We start from the raw sequence: 25,009 nt of genomic DNA on the forward strand, positions 1-25,009 counted from the left end.
GTTAATTCCAGATAGGTACCTGAATTCTGTTAATGTACCTATGCCTCATGCTGAGTTTTATCTGCTAGTTTCCCTAGATAGCCTATCAAGAATTAAATTTAAAAACCAACATTATGTTGTTTGTATTCCTGTTTCTGTAGATAATCAGTTGATGGAAGATGTAAAGTTCTGTCTTTCATTCTAGTGATTCTATACTGTAAACAAACATTTGTTTGATTGTGTGGTCAAGGACTGATGACCTTGTGAAGTTTAGAATTTGCTGATGTTGCTGTGAGCTGACCAAACAAAAGTGCGGAACTAACAGTGTGACTATTGCTATGAGTGTTTCTATTACTATCAACTATCTGCACAGCAACAAAATCAAAGAGATTTTTTAATTAATGGTTTACCAATAAAGTGAATAGATTATTGATTTATAGCAAATAAATAAATTCATTGGTCACACAATTTTTTGAAAAATCTTAAAATATCCAGGGTCTTAAGAGGAAAATTGAAAATGTCAACATTGATAGTACACAAAAGGACAGGTTTTCATAAGTTTACAATGTAAACTTGTACAAAAGAAGAAGTCATGAAGATTAGAAGAATGAGTTTGTACTCCTGTCTCCTTATTTGTAGGCCTATCATATGGTATATAATCCTATAGGCTACTCTAATACGAGCTATGTCTGTCTGTAATATATATCTCAAAATCCAGCAGAAGGATTTTGACTAAATTTTGGAACTAGGGACTTACAGCTCTAAAACCATGATTCGTGACAGCCACTACCTCAGGAAAATTTGTATTTCGCTACACAACTCATTCAAAAATTTAAAAAAGTTAAATACAGTATATAAGTTACCAAGTAATTATGTTGGTTGAAAAATTAACAAGGAAAAAGTAAACAAAAGATTTGTAACATGTATTTATAACAAGCCATCCACAGTACTAGCAAATTACAAAATATAGTACAAATACAAAACATCAGTTATTTCTATAAAGCAATGGTTACACTGAAGATTACTCGAATAGGGGAAAATAGTTCCGATCAAATACTGATTATTTTACCTCTTAGCCCTCTCCCATCAAAACATAATCCCCAATGTACTGAGGCAATTTATTGTTAGCAAACATTGGTTTAGCAGTGAAATAATTATTTAAAAATATTACTACATTTATTTTATGTATATTCAAATTCAAAGTCACAACGAGTAATTTTAACATTGAATTAAGTACAATAGTGTAAATAAACATTTTATATTGTTATAATGTATAGAACAAGTATTGATGAGTGTTTCGTGTTGGTGACGTTTGAGTGCACTGGCGTCAACTCAATGTTTCACTCTCATTTAAGGGTAGATTTTACAATTTTTATGCACTCTTTTCTATAGACAACATAATATGGACAGCTTTATTCAGTTGAATTATTATTAAATGTATCACAATAATCTTTATAGTAAACAACATATGCTTGAACTGGAACCAAAACCGAGCTAGGCTCGGTCCCCCGGTACTATAAACTTATCTGATTACCTGTTAGCTTAAAACAATTCATTGCACGTCCAAAGTTAACTTTTATATTTTAACAATGTTCATAATGTTCAGGAGAGAATGGCACAATTGTATGCAAATATGCTTGTGCGCAGGTACAGTCGGGCATGCGCCGGAGCGGCCGGCACTGAGCTAATGGAAGCCGCCGACTCGAACGTTGGAGGGATTTTCAAATTTACATTCTTGTTATTGGAGCTAAATCGGCTATTTGCACTCTAAAAATCTCATGATAAAATTAACACGTTACAAAAAACAATACAATAGATGTGCCACATGATGGACACAATTGGCGCACATTGAAATTTGTAACGGATTATTGAAAACTGCTTACTGTAAAACTACAATGAACATAATTTTTCTGGCGCTATTTATAGTATATCAACCACATGTTTCATAATTGTATATATTGTAAAATAAAAATATCAAATGAAGCAACCTTTTTCAATTATCGTAGTTGGAGTTCTACTGTCAATTCAATTTGTGTTGAGATGAATTAAGACATTTTAGCAAATTCCCCTATAGGGAAGTAGCTATTATTGTAGAGTGTCATGGTAAGACCTAGGCCCGGGACCGATTTACTTTTTCATTTTGATGTTCCCAAAGGCCAAAAACACCATTCGTTCACATTTTTATAGATGTACTAGCTGTAACTCGCGGGCTTTGCCCCGTTTAACTTCTTAATTTTCAAGATGATCTCGTTCGCATGGTGGAGTTTTAACGGGGGGTTTTATGCGGTAAAAATGGGTTTTTCTCATTTTTTACCCTTAAAACACAATAACTTATTTATCAATTTTTCTCCAGACCTTTTTAAAAAACTTAAAATAACAAATAATTTAGTATATTATCAAAGTGTTTTTGTACCGTGATTGGTTACAGAGAAAATTCAAAAAATTTTAAATTTAAAATTCCATGTTATTTTTATGGAGAATATTGTAAAATGTAGTTGGCTTGTTTATGGATATATTTTGATCAAACTTGGCGGATTTATTTATTTCATTCTAAGCTATATTTTAATAAAAACACACTTTATTAGTTTCCCTGTAGCAGTTAACCTAGTACTCCTTAAACATAAATGTTAATTTAATAGATTTATTGAAAATCAATCCAGGCAAATGGAAATTTCCTTAGTCGGCTCGGCAGGTTTGTTGTAGTGGGGGTATTTTCGTCATATGTTGCAGGCATTTGATAGTTTGTCTGTTAGGTGTTTATAAGATTTAATGCAAGAATAATAGTTGTGTCAAAAACATAATGCCCAACAAAGAAAAACATTAATCGTGGTGTTGCAGAGTGTGATGCCGGTGGCGGGATGTTGAGTGCGGAATGAACCAAGAGGAGCTGCTCCAAAGAGCGGCAGAGGAGAGGGAAACTATTGTCGCACGCTACAAGAAGGGGCGGACACCGGACGCGCAGATAGACTCCTGGGAGGAACCCACGTTTGATATTTACAAGGTTCTCGACAGATACGGCTTCATACAGTGAGTAACTTAGTCACAAATCTCTCTTTTTAGTTTTCTAAAAAAAGTTATTTAGGCAACCATGCTACTAGGTGTACTATACTAGGCTATTAAATACATTTCACCAGGTTGAGATATTTTCTGTTTGGCCATTCATTTTCATCAATTGGTTGTTTTTAATTTGTGTTCTTTTTACTGAGGTTAATCATGTGTTATACATGGAGGATTAATTTAATTTGGTTTGGTTGGCCCACATATATCAGTGCACACCAGCAAACTTTTATCAGCAAACTGACACATAGGCCTACTTTCTCTGGTTAGCTGTTCTACAACTGGTTTAAAGGTTAATTGGTGAGAGTTACTATGCTATTTTATGGTAAAATAACAAAAATTGCAATTACCTTGAACCGTAATTTTACAGTATTATGGGTTGTACTATTTTGCTTAAAAGTTAAAAAACAAACCATATAATATAATAATTTTTTATTAAAATCGTTAAAGCCACTTAGGCCTATGTGGAAATCTGATTCTTTCCGATTAAGTCCAACGGAATCCATATGTTACTGATTTTGTACAATGAAAAAAGTTTAAATTATTAGATGTGTCATCCAGTTTTAATTGCCTAGTTTTACTTTAAAAATGTTGACTATCTTTTCGTAATTTTGGAAATACTGTAATTGCATGGGCTTAATCAAGTGTATCTTGTTGTCTTCAATCATTTTGCAGATGGGAACAGAGGTGTTGTTTTAGTACAGAAATCTTAATCTGCTAATTAGGGTAGTGTACTGACTCCATTTGGTAGTTTTGTTAAAACCATGGCTAATTAGGCGCTGTTGGTTGTACAGATTTAAACCATTAGTTCTATCTGTGTGAATAGATAATGTTGAGATAAATGTATAACAAATTATTTTGGTGGTCGATCTTAAAATAGTGCAGCTCTCCAAATTTTTATGTACCATTGTTTATTGTATTATAGTTAAAACAATCCTTTACTTAGTCAAGATGTTCTCAAAACATTTGTAAACGGCCAACAACTGTCAAAATCCCTTTCTCTTACTTTCCAACTCAATCATAAAACCAACTTTTCTTTTTGCTCAAATTTTTATAAAATCTGCGCACAAATAAACACATTGTATTTTTCTCCCCTTTTCAAGAATATTAGTAGGCTACTGATGTAAAATTACCATTATACAGGGTGTCCCGGAACTCTCTACCAATATTTTAGGGCATTGCTCCTGGGTAAGAAACATAACTAAATATCATATTTAAACTGTCCGGAAGTCCTTAGTTACTCACACAGCCGCCATTTTGTTTTTTTCAGTTATTAATTTTTTTCTAAAGAATGGTTAAACATACGAAATGGAAACTTTGCACGAACATTTATGACAACTAGACAAAGCTACCAAAAAATTATCACGATTTTTCAAATTCATAAAACAAAATGGTGGCCATTTAAATTTTTTGTAAAATCAATGGTTTTTTAGTTATTTAAGAAAGAACATTTTAAATGGCCGCCATTTTGTTTTATGAATTTGAAAAATCTTCATAATTTTTTTGTAGCTTTGTCTAGTTGTCATAAATGTTCGTGCAAAATATCCATTTCGTATGTTTAACCATTCTTTAGAAAAAAATTAATAACTGAAAAAAACAAAATGGCGGCTGTGTGAGTAACTAAGGACTTCCGGACAATTTAAATATGATATTTAGGTACGTTTCTGTGACGTCGCCGGTGTGACGACGTCTTAACTTGACAGGAGACGGGACTAGTGAGAAATAAAAACTATGTACATAATTAGATAATACCACGGGCTGCACGGACCGGGATAAAGGTGTACGGTTGCAGGACTAGGACGGACTGACGTAGTGGTTAGATCCACGGGTATAGCGTGGTCGCGGCAGCCAATGGGAATTTATTAAAAATCACCTGATATGACGTCACAGACGTGGCGTGATGTACACACACACTAACACACATTTACATTTTATACAAATCTGGTTTCCTACAAGAAACGCTGTTTTACAAATATAATATTGAATACATAAAATCATTAAATATACTACATCCCTCCCGTGTAATTTTTATACACATCTCAGCAAATATAAAAGTTTAAAACAAGTAAAACAAAACTATTAATTTCAAAAATAAACTTTAAAAATCACACATACAATTTTTACAAATCAAGGCGTTCGACTGGTTTTATTATTCTACTGGGATATCTACGTGCTGTTGTAGTAACTGGTGTTTGGGGATGTACAATGGGCGATTGTTGTGGAGAACGGACCATGGGAGTGCTAGGTGAGGAGGGGAAGGAAGTATGACGTGTAGCAGGAGTACTACGATCAGGTGATCGGTTGGTTATACTGTGTCTATTTTTAGATTGGGAGTGGGATTGCTGTAACGGAGTTTTGGGGGGATCAGCTGATGGTACTACTGCCGGCTCACATACGGTTTCAGAATGCGCATTCCTGTCATTGTTACTACTTCCCTGAAAACCTACCAATTGATCAATATGTCTCTTCCAAACAACACCTGAACTTAGTCTAACTTCATACAAAACATTACTCAATCTTTTATGTACAGTACCTTCTACCCATTTATCTTTTGAGCGGTAGTCTCTAATTAATACAGACTGATTTGGGTACAAAACTCTGGTTTTACTGCCACCAAAATACTCTCTTTGTTTGTTTTGTTTACACTCAACATGACTTGGTAAGTTAGGTTTTAGCAAATCTAACCTGGTCCTTAGGGGACGTTTAAACATCAGCATAGCTGGAGATTCATTGGTAACAGCATGCACGGAGTTTCTATAGTCAAACAATATACGACTTAGAGCAACATTAAAATCAGTGTTGTCATTTAGTGCACATTTAAGCTTAGTTTTAGCATATCTTACTGAGTTCTCGGCTTGGCCGTTTGATTGGGCATGATAGGGAGGTGAGAATGTTTGTATTACTCCATTTGACTTTAGGAACTGTTTAAACTCAAGTGATGTGAATGGTGGACCATTGTTACTGTGACAAGTTACTGGCAAACCAAATCTAGCAAACAAATCTCTTAAATGTACAATTGCTTGTTTGGCTGAGGTGGAACCTACTTCAAAAAGTACTCACATTTTTGGCATCACTATTCCCGTTACACTCGACAAATAACTCAAACTTTTCAACGTACGAGGTCCAAGATTCTTCACTCCCGTCAAAGTCTCCGATTCCGCCGATGATTCCAGACATTGTATCTTGTTCAAAGAAGACACGAGATAAAATTAACACTGGGTTGTCGTAATCGGACATTAACCCTAATACTTATAAAAATACGGTCGAACAGTTACACCGCACACACGAATAATTAGGTTCTTAATAACGCCATCGTTATCACTGTAACTTCCTCGTCGCCAGTGTGACGTCGCCGGTGTGACGACGTCTTAACTTGACAGAAGACGGGACTAGTGAGAAATAAAAACTACATAATTAGATAATACCACGGGCTGCACGGACCGGGATAAAGGTGTACGGTTGCAGGACTAGGACGGACTGACGTAGTGGTTAGATCCACGGGTATAGCGTGGTCGCGGCAGCCAATGGGAATTTATTAAAAATCACCTGATCTGACGTCACAGACGTGGCGTGATGTACACACACACTAACACACATTTACATTTTATACAAATCTGGATTCCTACAAGAAACGCTGTTTTACAAATATAATATTGAATACATAAAATCATTAAATATACTACAGTTTCTTACCCAGGATCAATGCCCTAAAATATTGGTAGAGAGTTCCGGGACACCCTGTATATCACTGTCATTTTCCAATCACCTATGTTTATCCCTGCCTCATATAAAAACGCTATTTATGTTTTTAAAGTTGTAAAGTGTACCTATGTTATACCTATTGTGTACCTATGTGTGTGTTTGCTATGTTATTAGGGACCAAAATGATCTGGAGAAGCAGAACCCAGCGGAATCGCGAGTGGAAGTGGAACGAGTCAAGAAATGGCTCAAAATGTTGCACAACTGGAACACGAGCGCTACCAGAGACAAGTTGCGCAAACGTGTGTTCAAAGGCGTTCCTGACAAGCTGCGCGGCCAAGTGTGGAGCAAGATGCTCAACCTGTCCACCGCCCGCGAGGAGCAGAGCGGCAAATATCAGGTTAGTCCAAGATTCAGCAAAGTCTTGGGTCACAACACAATATAGATGTTTCATTCTTCTCAATGTTGGGCCACCCCCACCAAGGTCCAGACGGGTGGAATTCTCATTAGTTGCACACCAGACCTGATCAAGGTAGGAATCAAACCCTCCAACCAGCGCTGCTAACAGCAAAAGTTTAGTAGCTTTCAGCAGATTTTTTCCTGCATACAAAAAAAGGTTTAAATTACCTGTATCCGTCAAGAGATCTTAGATAGTAGTTAGTTGACTACAGCTGTTTCATGTTGTTAAAACACATCTTTAGGTCAAATGTTACATTGATTTATTCCATGGAATGGTGGTCATGAAGTTAAACGTTCAAAAATAACACTTACACGTACACGAAACATTAGACATTAATATGGCTAAAACCACAGAGAAGTAATATAAACAGAGTTAATATCTGTGTTGCGCGTAATCCGTGTCCCCAAGTAGCGAGCGTGTCCCGACTTGACGTAGTTCACAGAGTACACGACAGGTCGCGACAGCGCTGCGCTACGCTCACTACTCCGCTGCCAGCCGCTGAACAAAGTACAGTTTACGGTTTCAACTGTCGTTCCAATAATTATCAAGACCTTTATTTGAAACCTATTCCGTTAAATGCAGAATGAAATAAGCTTTCCAAAGATACCAAATATGAAATAAATATTTATAAACGTGTTCTCGTAAAGCTAATTGTTAGAACTGCTCCGTTTCCCACAGTGTACACTAGGGCAGTAACATTATGTGTAATCACAGAGAAGTATAGGTGCAATGTTAAAATAGCTGAAAGGTATAAATAAATACTTAATGATTTGATGCAGACAGTGACCTTTAATAAGTAAGTAATTACCATATGGACATATATACGGAGAACTATACGGTAGTTGTATGATTAAAATAATTCAAAATGTAAATTGAATGTTTTAATTAGGGCCGGGAAATTTTTATCTTTGCTGTGTTTTCGCTATTAAATGTAATATGTGTTAATTGGTAAATTTTTAAAATATAGCCTATTCAACTATGGATACATGCATTTTTACAAAATGTTATCGTAGAAAGAAAAACAAGTTTAAAAGTACATTACACACTTGAATGATATTCTAAAGAGTTAAAAATAATGAACTATCTTGCTTATAATACGTATTTACATTGAAGTTGGTTATGCAATAAAATTATTTACAGTTATATACAAAATCTTCGTTAAACAACTTACTCACGTAAAACAACGTAAACAAAACACACGCTAAGTTTGAAGTCAAATAAATAATAAACGTTTTATACATTCCTACATCAAATTTACATAATATTAAAATACACATTTGCAAGATAATTAAGTATATAAACATTAAGTGGCTTTTATTAATAGCCAACCATTATTATTTAAATACTATTTAAAGTAACAACAGATTTATCAGTAAAGAAAGATTAAAACCCGGATGTACGTAATAGTGTACAAAAATCAACAGCCCTATACGCAAAACGTTTAAAACCGACTTGAACATAAAAATATGATAGTGTTTTACTGGTTTGCAAAATCAAAACTAACTTTGTACAATGTATTAAGACTTGTTATACTGTAGGAATTCACACTCTTAAGTTTGAAGTTAAATAAATATAAATTACATAGTTTTAGACCTTCCTAATTAAAATCGTTTGAGGTCCATTGATTATACAATACACATGATTTAAAAATAAGTGTACGAAATAATCCACTGGTATTGCAAAAGTCATGCCTAAAAGGTGTACCGGTAACAACTTAACAACTATCTAGTAAAACAATTTTCTCCTGACACATTTTTGTACATCCTTTGATGATCTTTGTTTCTTACGCGCAATTGGAAGAGATAACACACACGAACGTCTTTTAATTTCGTACCTTAATTTGATGAACACGAGTTTGTCAATGCAAAATGTTCGGTGGATGTAGCATTTTTCAAGCCACCCAGGAAAGACTTCGTTAACTTCATTTATGCAAACAGAAACTAAAATTTTCTTGACGCCAATGCTTGTAATTAAACTATTTACATTTCTTTCAAAGGCACTCATGCAGATGTCCATCACATTGCGAAACTCACTAGACGGCACTTTTAAGTTTCCAAAATCTGAGGGTATTTTGGTGCTGTACGCTTTGAAGTGTACAAATAACTCATCGTTATTTTCCAGGAATTTATTTTGTTTTGAACACGACTCGGAACATTTAAGACAGGAGTATTTCTTTTCTAAGTGATATAAAATAACTCCGCTTAAGTAAGTTACCGCGTTTGCCCTGATCAACGAGTCTTCTTCAACCGAAGCACTTGCACCTTGAAGTGATGATTGTTGTTGGTCGTCTGGTGCGATGGGCTCGAGGTCACTGTCCTCGTCAGAGGGGTTGTCACATGAGGGTGAGAGTGAGAGTGAAGGTCCAGGTGCAGGGTCGGTGGTGGCGTTGGTCAGTGGTGCTAGTGGTGTCGTCAATGTCAGCAGCTCGTCCTCGTCTGGTTCACAATTAGCTGATTCAGCCGGTCGCAAGAGGCTCGTGGCAACACGGGATCTCAGTGCCCTTAGAACAATAACATTTCTAGTAATCTAACTTGAAAAATAACTCACAAATTGTTAAAGTGTTGTCTTTTATATAATATGTAAATCAATGTAATTCTGAGCTTCTGCATAGACTTTTGTTGAACAATGCGAGAGAAATGTTTATCAATGTCCATAATAACAGAATGAAAAACTAACTAATCATTATAATATTAGAAAGCATATAGTTTGTATGTTAATTTGTTTGGGGCTCAATCACGAATTAAGAGCGGGTTGAAATTCACAGTGGCTATAAAGAGTATTGTGGGACACAAAAGTGTTTTTTGTTTGTTTGTTGCAAAATGTTAGCAATTGTTTAGTAAGAAATTAATGTATTTTCCAAATTCGATCAAAAAACGTTCATAAACAAGCAACAAATTAGTAAAAGTATACATGAGTATATATATATATAATATAAATTAGTACAAACTGATCAAATACTTTCGTTCACCCGTGCGCAATTACCAAATAATGTTATAGCCGAATGGCATCATACCTGTTGCTTTAAAATTAAAAATAGTTTTCTCAAAAGTTCTTGAAGAATTTGCAATATTTATTGTGGTTTTAGTCATTATAATATAGGCTCAGTTAAAATTATAAGCTATACTTAAAAAAATGTTATGTGGAAATATTAAGCTTAAATTATTATAATCCCGTTAAAGTGAATAAACAAAATATCTCTATTAAATAAACCAAATGCAATATTTTTCACTTAAATTATTTGCGTGACATTTTTTGTAATAATATAATGTGTACTGGTGATGATAAATATTTTATTTATGTTTGTTCACACCTGCATTTATTTTTTATTTAATTTTCAAAATTTTATTTTGTGTGGTGAAATTTGTTTAGTATAAAAAATAGAACAAATATATTACCTTGAAAACTGAGCTGGAGTCGGGTCCAGGTTCCAACCACCTCGCTGACGGATGATGGAGAACTCGTTCTCGAGAGGATCTTGGTTCAATCGAGCCGTTAGTAGGAATGAGGTATTTTCTTTTTTCAGATCATCCCATAGCTGGAGTATGCTGGTGATGGTCATTTTCAAACCCAAGAAACATGGCACAATCTTTTGTTTATCGTTCTTGGTTATCACTCTTAGTTGATCGCACCATGATCTAATACCACAAAGGAATTTTTCTGTGGTGTCATCCCTCATGTTTAGTGCACAGCTTAATTTATTTCCACTAAATAAAGTTTTACTATTTAACGCGTCAAATGTGTCGTTGATGGTCCCAATAAATCGAGCTGTCTGTTCAGCCGCACCGCCGAATTCGGGCATTTGAGCTGCCGTTAATAACGACGCTTGTGTCGTATGGCTGAAAACCTGAACAGCCAGTCTCACGTTCATTTTTTCTCTTGAGGTTGGATTGACGTGTTTTTCGCTCAACTTTACGTTAAGGCGTGCTTTGACTATGTCGTTTTCCTGTCTTTGGTCAAGTGTAAATAGTTGCTGTATGTGCTTCCATTCAGCGATGCCGTCTTTAAACTTAATTGCTTTGGCTTCCATTAATCGGTTTCTAAAGCTTTTGATGAGGTGTGGAGCGTCATAAACGGCATAAATCTGTTGTCCATCAATTATTAATTTAGGGTCGTCTGTTGTGACTTTTAGAAGAGATAACGCTTTTCTATTTGGTGCTCCCTGATCACACACAATTGCCCGTACCCGAAGCCCCGTAGCTAGTGTTTTTGAAACTGTATTCTTCAAAATACTAGCTATAGCCTCGCTTTTAGTCGGACCACAGGAGAAAAAATGAGCAATCGGAAGTTTCCAGCTCTTCTTTAACCCTCTTACCATGAGTAAAAGAGCGTGGTTTGCTGGCTTTGGCTCGGGAAATTGTCCATGGTTTTGAAATCCTAGGACGCAGTCCGATTTTCTGTCATACTCAAGACCTTTTTTTAAATTAATTTCGTCCATTAACAGTACGACGTCTTTTTCTGACTCAGGCATGTCCTTTACCCTAGATTTCAGCAGTGCAAAGAAATTTTCATTCAAACCAGGTCTTATATCAATATTAGATAACCATCTAATAATAGTTTGTCGTGATGGCAATCCTCGAACTTTTAACGTCGTTCTCATAAATTGGTAGGCAGATGGAGATTTGTAATAAAGAGCAATTATCATATTTCTTTCCCGGGGAGTGTACTGGCATTTTCTTCCTAAGTGTTTTTGTAGCATACTGAGAAAAGAATTTGGTAAATTGTCTGTGGAAATCTTTTTTCTAAGCCTGCTTATCATAGCCCTTTTTGTAGCTGCTATGCCTTTGTTGGTTTTGTTTGACATTCTAGTTTTAGTGTCTGGTAAGACAGCTTGCACACCTATACTTCTACACTGTTTAGTACAGCTTGGTATTTTTATTAATTTTGGCTTTGATATGCATCTAGGTGTTACTTCTACTTTGTATTCCGAAATATCACTCTGAGTGGATGTACCTGGTGCGCCGTGTTCACGGACTTTCCAACGATTTCCTGATGGGGAGTCAAGAACCGTTCCTCTCGTGGTACATGGTCCATGGTGTACACGTGGTCTTTCAGGAGTCGTAGGATCGTCTGCATCTTCTCTCGGAGATTCCCTCGGCTGAGGCACTGCATTTTGTACAAGTCTTTTCTTTGATTTGGTGAAACAGGAAGGTTGAAAATGGTCCTCACAAACTTTCTTGTGGCGGAAATTTTTGGCTACAGAATCTAATATGGATATATTTTCAGTTCTAACTACCCATTGATGGAACAACTCGGGATTTTTATCGGGGTCCGGAAAACTAAAAAACCGTTTATTAGGATTGTCTTTCGCGGCATTACTACATCCGGTATACTGACACCGAATCCGCGATTCTTGTTTCGGCATGTTATTAAATGGTTAAGCTGATTGATTGCATTACTAAATAATAAACAGTCACTACTATACCGCACAAACACTATTTCGTCGTATTCACACACCCGAAGCGCGACAACATTCTACGACAGAGGCGACTTTCACACTAACTGAAATTGTTAGAGACAAGGGTGGACCTCGGTTTACAACCCCCACGTGACTTTAACAAAGGACAGCACACACCCTTAACAGTCCATCGGGCTTCGGTTGAGGCCGTCGCGTCGTCCTAAAAGCCTGACTCAAGTTGTGTGATACTTTTTCAACAATTCTTATTATTTGTAGTAATACAGTAGTAACTTTCGTAACTAAGGCCGAAAACAAAGTTTTGCCAGCTCGAGATGATTTTCAAGTTCGATACTGATATGAAGTCGAATACATAGGGTAATTGAGAAAATTTATACAATAAATGCACACAAAAAGTCAACAAAACTTTAAGGCTATGTGAAGAAATATTTAACGAAAACAGCAGAATAAATAATAGTTGCTAGACAGAACAATAAAACAAGTCTACTGCAATGCACTGCTCGTGTATTTAATACACATTAATAAATAAAGGAATAACTGACTTTTGGCCCTATAGGGATGTAAAACCCTGCTCGGCTAAAAACTGACGACGACACAGCTGGCATGGGCAGCAAAATGTAGCTTTCAGCCTCCAATTAACGTTTGTAAAACAGCTAAAAACCTCATAGTGTGATGAAGAAATTAATTATTTATATTCTTTATGCAACTACAGCTGTTGCACCTTGCTACAATTAACTATAAGTTGCTTACGTACTACAAATTTGGCAATGGACAACATATTAGGGACTATGAAAATGTTAATAAATTGATATTCAGATAATTTCTCAGGATGAAATAAATATTTATCCCTCGTCTTTACAGCTGCTACTCCAATTTTTTGCCGGTAAAAGACTGATACTATAATTTATTTTCTTTTTTTAAATTTTCAATTCAAAAATTCTTTATTTATACGACTGTACAATGGTGTCAAAGTTTACAAAAAGAAATAGAAATGACGACAATCCTATATATAACAACCGTTATACTATTTTTTTCTAAATTAAAAGTAAATTACTCAATGTTTGTGGTATGTAAATTCATTTTCCGACCAATTGATTAAATTTTATTATAAAGGTTTTTATTAGCGTGTTTTATATAGGCTACTAATGTAATACGCAAGCAGTTTATTGTGGCAATTACTCTGCAGTTCTAAAACAGTTGTAGGCAAGTATGTTTTATCTATGGTAATATTCAAAAAGGAATATTAAAATCAAATAATAAAATCAAATATTATAATCAAAAAGAACGTCTTGCTTAACACTCTTTTGATTATTTAATATATTATCATTAAAAAATCATAACGTTGATAATGTCCTGGGTTGTTAATACATGATTATTTTAATAACATTGTGGTCTTTAATATGTCATGAAAATAACGAAAAGTTAAAAGACCTTAGGTATTCGTACAAATGGTACAATTTAAACGCCGACCGGCCACCCATAGTCTTGGCCTATAAACACCAAAGCGACACGTTACGTTCTCTTCCAGCTTGGAGTTGAGTAAATAGTGGAATTTGACGAGCAGGAAGAGCAATTGACATGCGCGCGCTACACTGCGGGAAAAATGTAAACTAGGGCACCCGCGCAACAGCCTTCCCATATCCTTCTTCACTCTGTTTATATTACTTCTCTGTGCTAAAACACAAATACGAAAAACCCGTAGTTTAAATAGATATCGGACACGTCTGGCGCCGGTAGAAGGTAGGTCATGACTGCAATCTAGGATCACTTGACAGATACAGGTAACTTAACCCTTTTATTGTAAAAATCAGTGATCCAGAGGCTATACCATAAAAATTACATCCTGCATAGATAATATTCTAAGTGGAATCTTGGTTAAGTTCACATTTTAACAAATAGATATGCCTACTTTAATGTGTTCAGAAACTAGGACTGCACTCCAAAATAACATATTAAAACTAAAGACTTATTTTAAGATAATTTGGATTTTGTGTGTGCTTAATTGAGAAAACTTGATAAAACAGACACAATTAAATTACTGAATAAGCGTTGGACTTCAAAGAGTTAATCAGTTAATATTATATTGTGTCCTTTATAGTTGGGTGTATTGAAATGCACGCCTATACAGTCAGGTTTTTAACACCATGGTTTCAACTGTTAGATATTGTATCTGTCACAGTTTGTCCAGGCCATTAGAGTGGGATGGAAGGTAAGATGGAGTCAATTGCCTCACAACTGTTCTGACCTTCACCAGTTAATTTCTTGTACTACATTTTAATTATAAATGTTAACTTATCTAAGGTTTATGTTCTGATTTTTATAGGGTTTTTGTTGTCGGTCTATACTTTTCTTAGAGATTATTCAGAGTTATTTTAGTTTTTCAGAACTTAATTTTTGTATTTTAGTGGAATTTGTTTGAAGATTATTATTCTGATAATAACATTAATGATGTTTCAAACATCAGTTTTTGTTCTGTTTATTCTAGGAAGATTGTTATGTTTATGTTATCAAAAGGTTAGGTAGATGACATGGTAAACCTAGCACTGAGTTTTGCCTATATGCTGTAAACTTAATTATTTCTTCTTCTACACTTAAACAGTAGAAATTACTGCTTTCCAGTGAGTAAACATTTAATATGAAATAATAATAAAAATTATCTTTTTTCAATGTCAAAAGATCACAAAAAACTTTAGTCATCTGGAAAAAATGTATGATTCACTAATCAATAAGAAAAATAAAAAGCTCACCTTAATTAAATATTTAGAATTAAATATTTAGATTCCCCCATGTTAATCTTATGGGAGAAAACCCAACTTTGATGGAAAATCCTACCCAAACTAATAAAGATTTCAAAAATTGAAAAACACTTTGCAAAACTACAGATCAAGGCCATTTCTTTGACACTTCAATCATCAAAATCGGTCCAAAAATGAGGGAGGAGTTCTGTTTACAAAAATCGTCTTAGCGTATTATATACATAATAATATAGATAGATAGATTATTCAAATGTTTTGTATTGCATTTCTGCCTGTTAAAAGATATTGGAAATAGGAAAAAATGTGTTAAAAAACATTAGTTTTTACTTCTTAGCAGGCAGTTAAAGATAGTTTGGATAGTTTGTTATCTGTTGATAACATGTACGTACATCATCTTACAATGCGTTATCTTTTAAATATATAATTTTACAAAACAAACAGATGTTGATTCTTTACTCTTTGTGTTTTGTTTTTCCTCGTATCTTTTTTTGAAATTATTACGTTTGGTTATTAAACTCTGTTGAATTGTGGATGATTCATTAACTATTAATGGTAAAATTATAATTGGTCTTTTTAATGCCAGTTGATTTGTTTTTCCAAATACAATATGATTAGGTTTCCCAAAGAAACAGTATAGTATGTAAATCGTAAGCTGTTGAATGTGCAGAGGGTTTAGCTCAAGTTAATATTGTGAGTAAAAATGTGTAACATAAGCTAATGCACACCTGTGGACCACCTGTTAACAGCATTAGCTTTCACATGATCTTGACTATTAAATCAATCCAACGTTGTAAAACCAAATAGAACTTTTTTTTAAAATCACAAATGTTGTAAACCACAGTTTAAAATGTGATTTCAAATGTTAACGTTTTTCTTTGACATATAGACCTAATTTATTTACAAAATCCATAAGTAAATTTGAAAAGTTGTGACACTGTATTTTTTTCAATATACTTCAATTATTTCCTACTAGTTGTTAGTTGATATACCTATTCTTCACCTCAGGAAAATGACAGAGAAGTGAGACAATGTGGGTTGGCCAACTACTGCAGGAAACAGTCACTCACTTATGAGTGATTATAGAAACAAAGATTGTGGCTTTTCTGTTTGCATACGCTGTAGGAGACCAATCAATATTTACTTTCAATAGCTCTACTTCAAACCTTTACGTGGAAATTTACAACCCTTGACGTTTTCGTTGTATCCATGGAGTTTAGGCCAGCGGGGATTTTGATGACACAATTGCATTTGTTTATCAGGGAAATTATGATCTATCTTTAGTACAATTCCAGCCCAGTCAGTTATTGCACTCACTGCACTGTTATTGCAGTAGTTTTTGCACTCACCAAACACACATGCATAGACTATCTCTTCTTTAGTTTTCACATTTAACTGTTTTTTTTTTTTTTTTAGTATTTTCTATGTGTTATGACATTTTATTTTACATATTTTCATGATACAATTGACTATTAATACAACATAACTTCTGCATCCAATAGTCAATGCAATAGGGGGTAGGCAAGGGCCACACTTCCACACTTGAGTTTTGTCGCGACGACAAAAGTTGCTCGAGTTGGCCACACTAGGTGGCAATTCAACATTTCAGGTGACCTTTTTACCATACCAGTAAAAAGCTTCGAGATGTTTTATCCTATTATCAAAATAGTGTAATTGATTATAACAATACGTAAGGATCTATAACAGTTTTGTATGTTTTTGGATTAGGCCTTAGATTACGTCGATTTTTAAATACTTTTTTTGCAGTATTATACAATTTAAGCGAATCTTTTACAAATTAAATCATATAGGCCTAGTTAGAGTATTATATATTACTATACACTGTCATTCACTGTCACCGCGACATTGTCGCCAAGTATTAGCCAAGGCCGTATCCAAACAAAAATGTTTGAGTTTTTTAAAATAAAAATTAACTCTTCAGATCAAAAATAAACTTTGTTTCAGTATTATATTTACTGATGAAGTCACGTCAGTAAGTATCATACTGAAAAAAAATATCTGAAGGATTAATTTTCATTAAAAAAATCTCAAACACCTGTTATAAAATCATGATAATATCTAAAATAAAATATCAAACTGAAAATTCTAAAATAAAAAAACAAATAAGAAATATACCATGGCAATTTCAAGGCCCTCAACATAACCCTAACTGTAATTTTAAAAACATCTCTCATCACAAAATCTTATGATTCACAAGGATGTTGTGTTTAAATTTAATCACAATTTGTATCGTATCTTTTAAATATTAACAGTACAGTTGTCTCCTGGCCTTCCTCCAATGTGGCATTTGTCTCAAAAAGTTAGTTGTATTATACATATTGTAATCAACCTGTTTATAACATATATGCCGTGAAAACCAATAAACACAAAAAAATATACTCAAATACGTTTCTGGTTGAAACTTGTGAAACCATTCTAATTTATTACAACATTTTAAAGAAAAAGCAAAATTTGGACAGTTGTTGTATTTTTTAGAACTAAAGTAGCTATATGCCTTTATCTGTTGTATGTATAAATTGTGGGTGGACAGAATTGTAAATGCTCTAAATTAAACATAATGTTTAAGTTTTTTAAATCCATTAGATTTAATTTGTACAATGCTGACAGACCAGGTTGTGAATTTTAAGGTAAAAGTTACTAAAGGACGAGTGTTAAGAGATTGAGTAAATAGCTGTCTGTGAGATTGGATTGTTCTGTAGCTAGACCATTTCTTCAAAACCCAATAAGCAAGGGCAGCTGGGTACATTTCAGAACCATCAAGATTAGTTGCACACGAGACCTGACTGAGACGGTACTCAACCTCTCCATCTACTGTGCTGACCTCTGGCCGGAGAGACAATGTCTTAAACTGTTCAGCTTCTGATTAGTCTTAACCCTTCCCGAGCGACGCTGCAGGGGCAGGGCAAAGTCCAATCCACTACGGGATCAATAATTTTTTATTGGGGGTAAAAAAATTGATTTTGAAATTTTGATGTTTTTCCAGATCTCTCTTGTCGTTTAAGAAAACATTTTTTATCAAAATAATTTGTTTACAAGTTTTATGACCATAATTGTTGCGGCGTATATATAAGTCCAACGCTCGCTTAGGTATTCATTGATCCGAATACATACGCCTAAGGCTTGTAAATTTTGTTTAGGAAAAATATTTATTTTTAATAAAATGTTAATGAAATTAAAAAATCATTATAATAACAATATGACTTTTTTTGTTATTACTAAAAGACAATACAGACTACATAATACAATACAAAATATTAATTTGGATTATTCAATCAAAACGCCACTTTCAATAAACAACACAACACATTCTAATGCACTGAATATATTCCACTCATCTTATCTCACTAGATTTACTTCACTCAAGAACACGTAAACAGACTGTCTGCGCAAAACAATAACATGAGGATGTCTCAGCCGGCCGGTTTTGTAAAAAACAGATGTTATGGGATCAGTAATGCCAACCCACCAATCAGAAATTTACCACAAAAAATAAAAAAAAGTTATCGCAAAAATAATAGGTATTGATTAATAGCTTAAGGTTGACGGCAAAGAGACAACTTGAAATGCGTAAATTGTTTTGACATCTAGCCTATATGCGTCGTACGCTTGTAACCTTAGATTGAGTTGCGTATATATACGGCGAACACTCGGGAAGGGTTAACAATCTACCTCACTAATAGTACTCAAAGATGTAAGAATCAAGTTCAAGGGTAGTAGTCCTAAACTTGAATTATAGGTTACAGCGCATGTCAGGTGTATAGCTTTCAGCTGTTTTTTGTGTTGAATTGATGGCTGTAAGTGGACGTTTGGTTGTGTTAGTCTTACATCCGATATATCAGACATTGGAGCTCAAACTGTAAGTTAATTACTTAGGCTTGTTTGATTGAGTATGGAATTCGTCCAGCTGTAACTAGTGCTTGTTGTTGACAGGAGATGCGCGAATTGGCATGGCGATGGTCTCCAGACATCCGACAGATCGACCTGGACGTGAACCGGACGTACAGGGATAACATCATGTTTAGGGAAAGGTGAGTCAGTATATAATGCATGTCTCTAAAGCGCCTTAAGTGTAAGTGTCTATGCCAGTGGCATTATTAGATTTAAACCTTACTACAGTAGAGTCCCGCAAACTCGGCCTAATGTGGACTGTAAGGATGCCGAGTTTGTGAAAAGCCGGGTTATCGGGAACTAGGGTTAAAAATAAGAACAATACAACTTGTAAGCTTTTTACCGCCTTTTTTATTTATATTTATATTACAAGCCAGTATAAAGTCATCAGGTATAGTACAACCAGTCCTTGGTACAAGTTGTGAATGATTTACTTGAGCTGGCTTAAGTCCATTTTTAACTTGGACTAAAAAAATCACTGCTTTTCTGAGCCAGGTGATGGCCGAGTTATCCAGACTGCCGGGTTATCGAGTGCCGAGTTTGCGAGACTCTACTGTAACTCGACAATTTGTGGACCTAGAGGTTGTCGAATAATCCAGAGCATTGGCATTTTTAATGGATTTTAATAAACTAATGCACAACAGACTAATATTTACACATAAATGTATTACTTACATGAGTATTTGTACATATGGAGTAGACAATCTTTAAGGAAATGTCAAATATACAACGATGAAAACTAAATATTCTGAAAAAAATTGTGTCAGCTGTTGACTGTTGAGTTAGTGAGGTTTTATTGTAAATGCAGAATTCTTCTAAGGAAAAGTAGTCTAATACCCTCAAACGGTTGTTCATACTCCAGAGATCAAATAAGTCCCACAAACCGATGTTTGAGACTGTAACCACTAGGCTTGTAACACCCCAACATGATATATTAGTCTTGGGTTGTTTGACTTCTTCCAAGTTTATTTCTTGGAAATCAATCGTTTCATTGGCTCCTAAAATTTTCCTGCAAAACTGCAAAATACAAAAATTAAATATTTTTTTCAAAAAGTCAGACAGAACCGACCTAGGGAATTATCATCCAGTCTCTATCCTACCAGTTGTTTCAAAATTAATTGAGAAAGTTCTTTCGGTGCAACTTATTAATTCCTTGTAAAATAACAACATATTTTGTGGCAGACTATGGTTTCAGGCCCAACAAATAAAAAAAAATTGGCACTCATTGATTTCATCAATAGCAGCATAGATGCAAGGGAGGCTGGAGAAACAGTAGTTGGCTGTTTTGCTGATCTTTCCAAAGCCTTCATTGAGTCAAACCTGCGATTTTACTGAACAAATTGGCATCAATTGGAATTTCAGGACTAATGCTGAAGTGGCTCACATCCTATATGAGCAACTGATTCCATTTACTGAAATTCAACAAAACACAAATTCAAAATCTGAAAGAATTTCATCAACAACAAAATTCATCTTCAATGGCGTTTGTCAGAGATCAGTCTTTGGACCTCTCCTTTTCCTGGTCTACATTAATAACATAACAGATTCTGTTCCGGAGAGCAGCGTCTTTCTCTTTGCGGATGACACAGCGTTGTTCCTAAAGGGAACTGACAATGTGGCCCTGGAGGCAGAGCCTTATCAAAGAGCAAATAATTTGGCTGACCTTTTCTCTTTGAACAAACTCATATCATATTAAATCCCCCCCCCCCAAAAAAAAAAACAAAAACAAAAAAAACATGATACATGTATATCCAAACTGCAAACAGACAAAATAAAAAGAAAAATAATAAGACTCCGAACCTATTTATTGGAGAGGACCAAATCGAAATTTCACAAACTACCGAATTTTGAGAATGAGATTGGATGATAAATTGAGTTGGGACGCACAAATAAAAAAAACTGGAAGGGTCATTGGCTCGAGGGGTCTTTGTTCTTTGAAGATTAAGGACCTTCGGAAAACTGGCCCTCTCCAAACTTCTAATATAACCACACATTTGGTATTTATTCATCTTGTGGGGAGCTGTAAAGAAAAACATTGAACAGATCTTTGTTTGGCTGAATAAGAGAGAGTTAGAGCAATCTTGAGCATGCCGTTGCCTTGGACCAGCTGCAGAAATGTTTGCAAAGAACTTGGCTTTCTCACAGTCCCTTCACTTTTTATCTTAGAACAGTTTGCTACATAAAATCACAGAACATCAAACCAACTTTTTACAAATCACACTTACAATACCCGAACAAAGGGCACACATGCAGTCCAACACCAACTCACCACATTTGAACACAAACCACATTACATTGTAAAAAATTGTAATGGAATTGTACCAAGCCGTACTGGAATAATTACTTGAAATTCAGAGCTTAAACAAATTTAAACTAGAATTAAAAAAAATATCTAGTGGAGTCAATCTTCCATCACATATACAGTTACATTAACGGTGACAAAAACTAGTTTAAGTTAGGTTATTCTTTGTAATAACCCTGACCTTAACACATGACAAAACACACATTAACGGTGACAAAAACTAGTTTAAGTTAGGTTATTCTTTGTAATAACCCTGACCTGTTGAATTCCTTACGACAAAGGACTACGGACGGAGACATCATGTATCATGTATGTATCACTGTCGCGGGATATTTTTCAAAGTTCAGCAAAGCTGTAAAAAACTGCTGACATTGTCAAAAAAGCATAACAAGTTAAAACTAAATTATAATACAGTAGACTCCCTCTTATCCGGACTCTTCAGGACCGATCTAGTCCGGTTTAACCGACGTGCTGATAAAAATTATCCAGATAAAGAGATGTCACTTCTACCAAGTGTAGTCGGGTTAAAAGGTGTCCAGATAAGAGGGAGTCTACTGTACAGGCTTTTTTGTTTATTTGATACAACTCTTTTTATATCAACACTGTATCAACCTAATGTGAAAATTTTAGGTACAATACCAAGCAACCGCAGCTGTTCAACGTGCTGGGTGCATACAGTGTTTAGCACCTTCTTTTTATATCAACACTGTATCAACCAATGTGTTAATTGTAGGTACAGTACCAAGCAACAGGAGCTGTTCAACGTGCTGGGTGCATACAGTGTTTAGAACCTTCTTTTTATATCAACACTGTATCAACCAATGTGTTAATTGTAGGTACAATACCAAGCAACAGAAGCTGTTCAACGTGCTGGGTGCCTACAGTGTTTACAACCTTCTTTTTATATTAACACTGTTTCAACCAATGTGTTAATTGTAGGTACAATACCAAGCAACAGAAGCTGTTCAACGTGCTGGGTGCCTACAGTGTTTACAACCTTCTTTTTATATTAACACTGTTTCAACCAATGTGTTAATTGTAGGTACAATACCAAGCAACAGGAGCTGTTCAACGTGCTGTGTGCCTACAGTGTTTAAAACCTTTTTTTTATCAACTCTGTATCAACCAATGTGTTAATTGTAGGTACAACACCAAGCAACAGGAGCTTTTCAACGTGCTGTGTGCCTACAGTGTTTAAAACCGTTTTTGATCAACTCTGTATCAACCAATGTGTCAATTGTAGGTACAATATCAAACAACAGGAGCTGTTCAACGTGCTGTGTGCCTACAGTGTTTAAAACCGTTTTTTATCAACTCTGTATCAACCAATGTGTCAATTGTAGGTACAATATCAAACAACAGGAGCTGTTCAACGTGCTGGGTGCATACAGTGTTTAGAACCTTCTTTTTTATATCAACTCTGTATCAACCAATGTGTTAATTGTAGGTACAATATCAAACAACAGGAGCTGTTCAACGTGCTGGGTGCCTACAGTGTTTACAACCTTCTTTTTTATATCAACACTGTATCAACCAATGTGTTAATTGTAGGTACAGTACCAAGCAACAGGAGCTGTTCAACGTGCTGGGTGCATACAGTGTTTAGAACCTTCTTTTTATATCAACACTGTATCAACCAATGTGTTAATTGTAGGTACAAGACCAAGCAACAGGAGCTGTTCAACGTGCTGGGTGTATACAGTGTTTAAAACCGTTTTTTTATCAACTCTGTATGAACCAATGTGTTAATTGTAGGTACAATATCAAACAACAGGAGCTGTTCAACGTGCTGGGTGCCTACAGTGTTTACAACCTTGAGATCGGCTACTGTCAAGGCATGAGTCAGATCGCCGCGCTGTTGCTCATGTACCTGAATGAAGAAGACGCTTTCTGGGCCCTCTCCATCCTTGTTAGTGATAGAAAGTTCAATATGCATGGTAAGTTCACAATTGCATTTAAAATTAGATTAATTATTTATTCAATTTGTCACAAATTTTATGATTGATCCTTATATTTATTTGTGGCAGATTGCGTGGGGATATTTATATAAATATGTATAAATATAGGCTACTTACAGTATTTGCAATCCTTAAGTTATAGCACTACAACTGATTGAGCACGACAACTGCAGTCGGTCGTCAGTTTTTTAGCCATGCACGTGCTTGAATGTTTTCCTGTCAAGTTCTTGTTTTGTGTTGTGTATGTAGTGTTTATTAAACTTTGATGCAATGAAAATGAAGAAATGCCGTAAAAATGTAAGTATGGACATAGTGTTTTTTAGTTCAGTGTACTAGGACTACGCACTCAACGATGGAGTGATCTCCGAAACGGTTGTAGTGCTATAGCTTAAGGGTTGCGAAGACTGTAAAGAGCCCATAGGTATATATATTTATACCTTATTTTTAGTGTAGCTAAAACCTCTCATAATAAAAAAATCGCATAATGAAAAATAGTTATTTTAATATCCCATGTATTCCATTTTAATATCCCATCATATATAATAATCAAAATGCAGCCAGTGACTTACATTTTAGCTTAAAAAGGCCTAAAACAGACGAGCACAAGATCAGATTGTTCTGTGAAATAAAAAAGGTTGGCAGTCACTTTCGACCTTGCATTTCCCTTTCACATGGACCTCAAGGCTTGTGACTGCAATGTACTAAGCAAAGCTGGCTTGGTGGGTTAGCCGATACAGTACAAGAATAAATGGCACTGATTAAGTGGGTTATCTTAATGATTTAGGATGTTTTGAGAAAGGCACTGGGACACACCCGTTGCCGCCTTGATTTCACAATTTGTCACACGACCAATTATTGAGCAACCAACTTTCATAAATTGATTAAAATCATGTTGCATGTTTGATCTAAAAAGCATCAAAATCAGAGGATTTTCATAAGAGTTATATTGCTTGAGGCCACAAACTAAACTATCATGGATTGTTGTTCTTGAATATTTCTTTATCAATCCCTTTTGATGGAAGTCTTTGTTATGATTTAATTGCCAGTGTTGATTGGCTGGGCTCTGTATCATCCAGCTACTTTTGCTCCTTAGATCTATTATGCCTGCAGTCTCATAAAACTAAATTTTGCTGGGGGACCTTCAATAGTCTTTGATGGACTGTTAAAGGGTTCCTATATTTGCAACCATTCTCTTGCTGTCTATATAAATGCCTCTGCACAATGGTTTTAGCAAATAGCATACTACACCTTCAATGGTTTCCAGGATTCTTCATTCCCGGGTTCCCCAAGCTACTGAGGTATCAGGAGCATCATGATAAGATCATGAACAAGTTCCTCCCCAAACTGAAGAAACATCTAGACAAGAATGGAGTAGACACGGGCATCTACACCCTCAAGTGGTTCTTTCAGTGTTTCCTAGACAGGGTTAGTATTCTGTCAGAGACTCAAATCGATTAATGTATTTTACCATAACTATTA

At 35.1% G+C, this 25,009-nt stretch overlaps 1 protein-coding gene across 5 annotated transcripts in view; it reads left to right on the plus strand.

Annotated features, from left to right (window-relative positions):
- LOC129004738 (USP6 N-terminal-like protein) overlaps positions 1-25,009 on the plus strand; it is a 53,040-nt gene that overhangs the window by 4,431 nt on the left and 23,600 nt on the right. For all 5 annotated transcript variants that reach the window (XM_054433335.1, XM_054433337.1, XM_054433338.1 and 2 more), the window contains exons 2-6: positions 2,818-3,006; positions 6,913-7,135; positions 19,313-19,410; positions 23,328-23,509; positions 24,795-24,955. In XM_054433335.1, coding sequence (XP_054289310.1) covers positions 2,852-3,006; positions 6,913-7,135; positions 19,313-19,410; positions 23,328-23,509; positions 24,795-24,955 — 819 coding nt within the window. In that variant the 5' untranslated portion in view covers positions 2,818-2,851. The remainder of the gene's footprint in view (positions 1-2,817; positions 3,007-6,912; positions 7,136-19,312; positions 19,411-23,327; positions 23,510-24,794; positions 24,956-25,009) is intronic.

Source organism: Macrosteles quadrilineatus, unplaced genomic scaffold, assembly GCF_028750875.1.
Source record: "Macrosteles quadrilineatus isolate MER2022 unplaced genomic scaffold, UCM_ALF_1.0 Scaffold_11__1_contigs__length_5352618, whole genome shotgun sequence".
NCBI lineage: Eukaryota > Metazoa > Arthropoda > Insecta > Hemiptera > Cicadellidae > Macrosteles > Macrosteles quadrilineatus.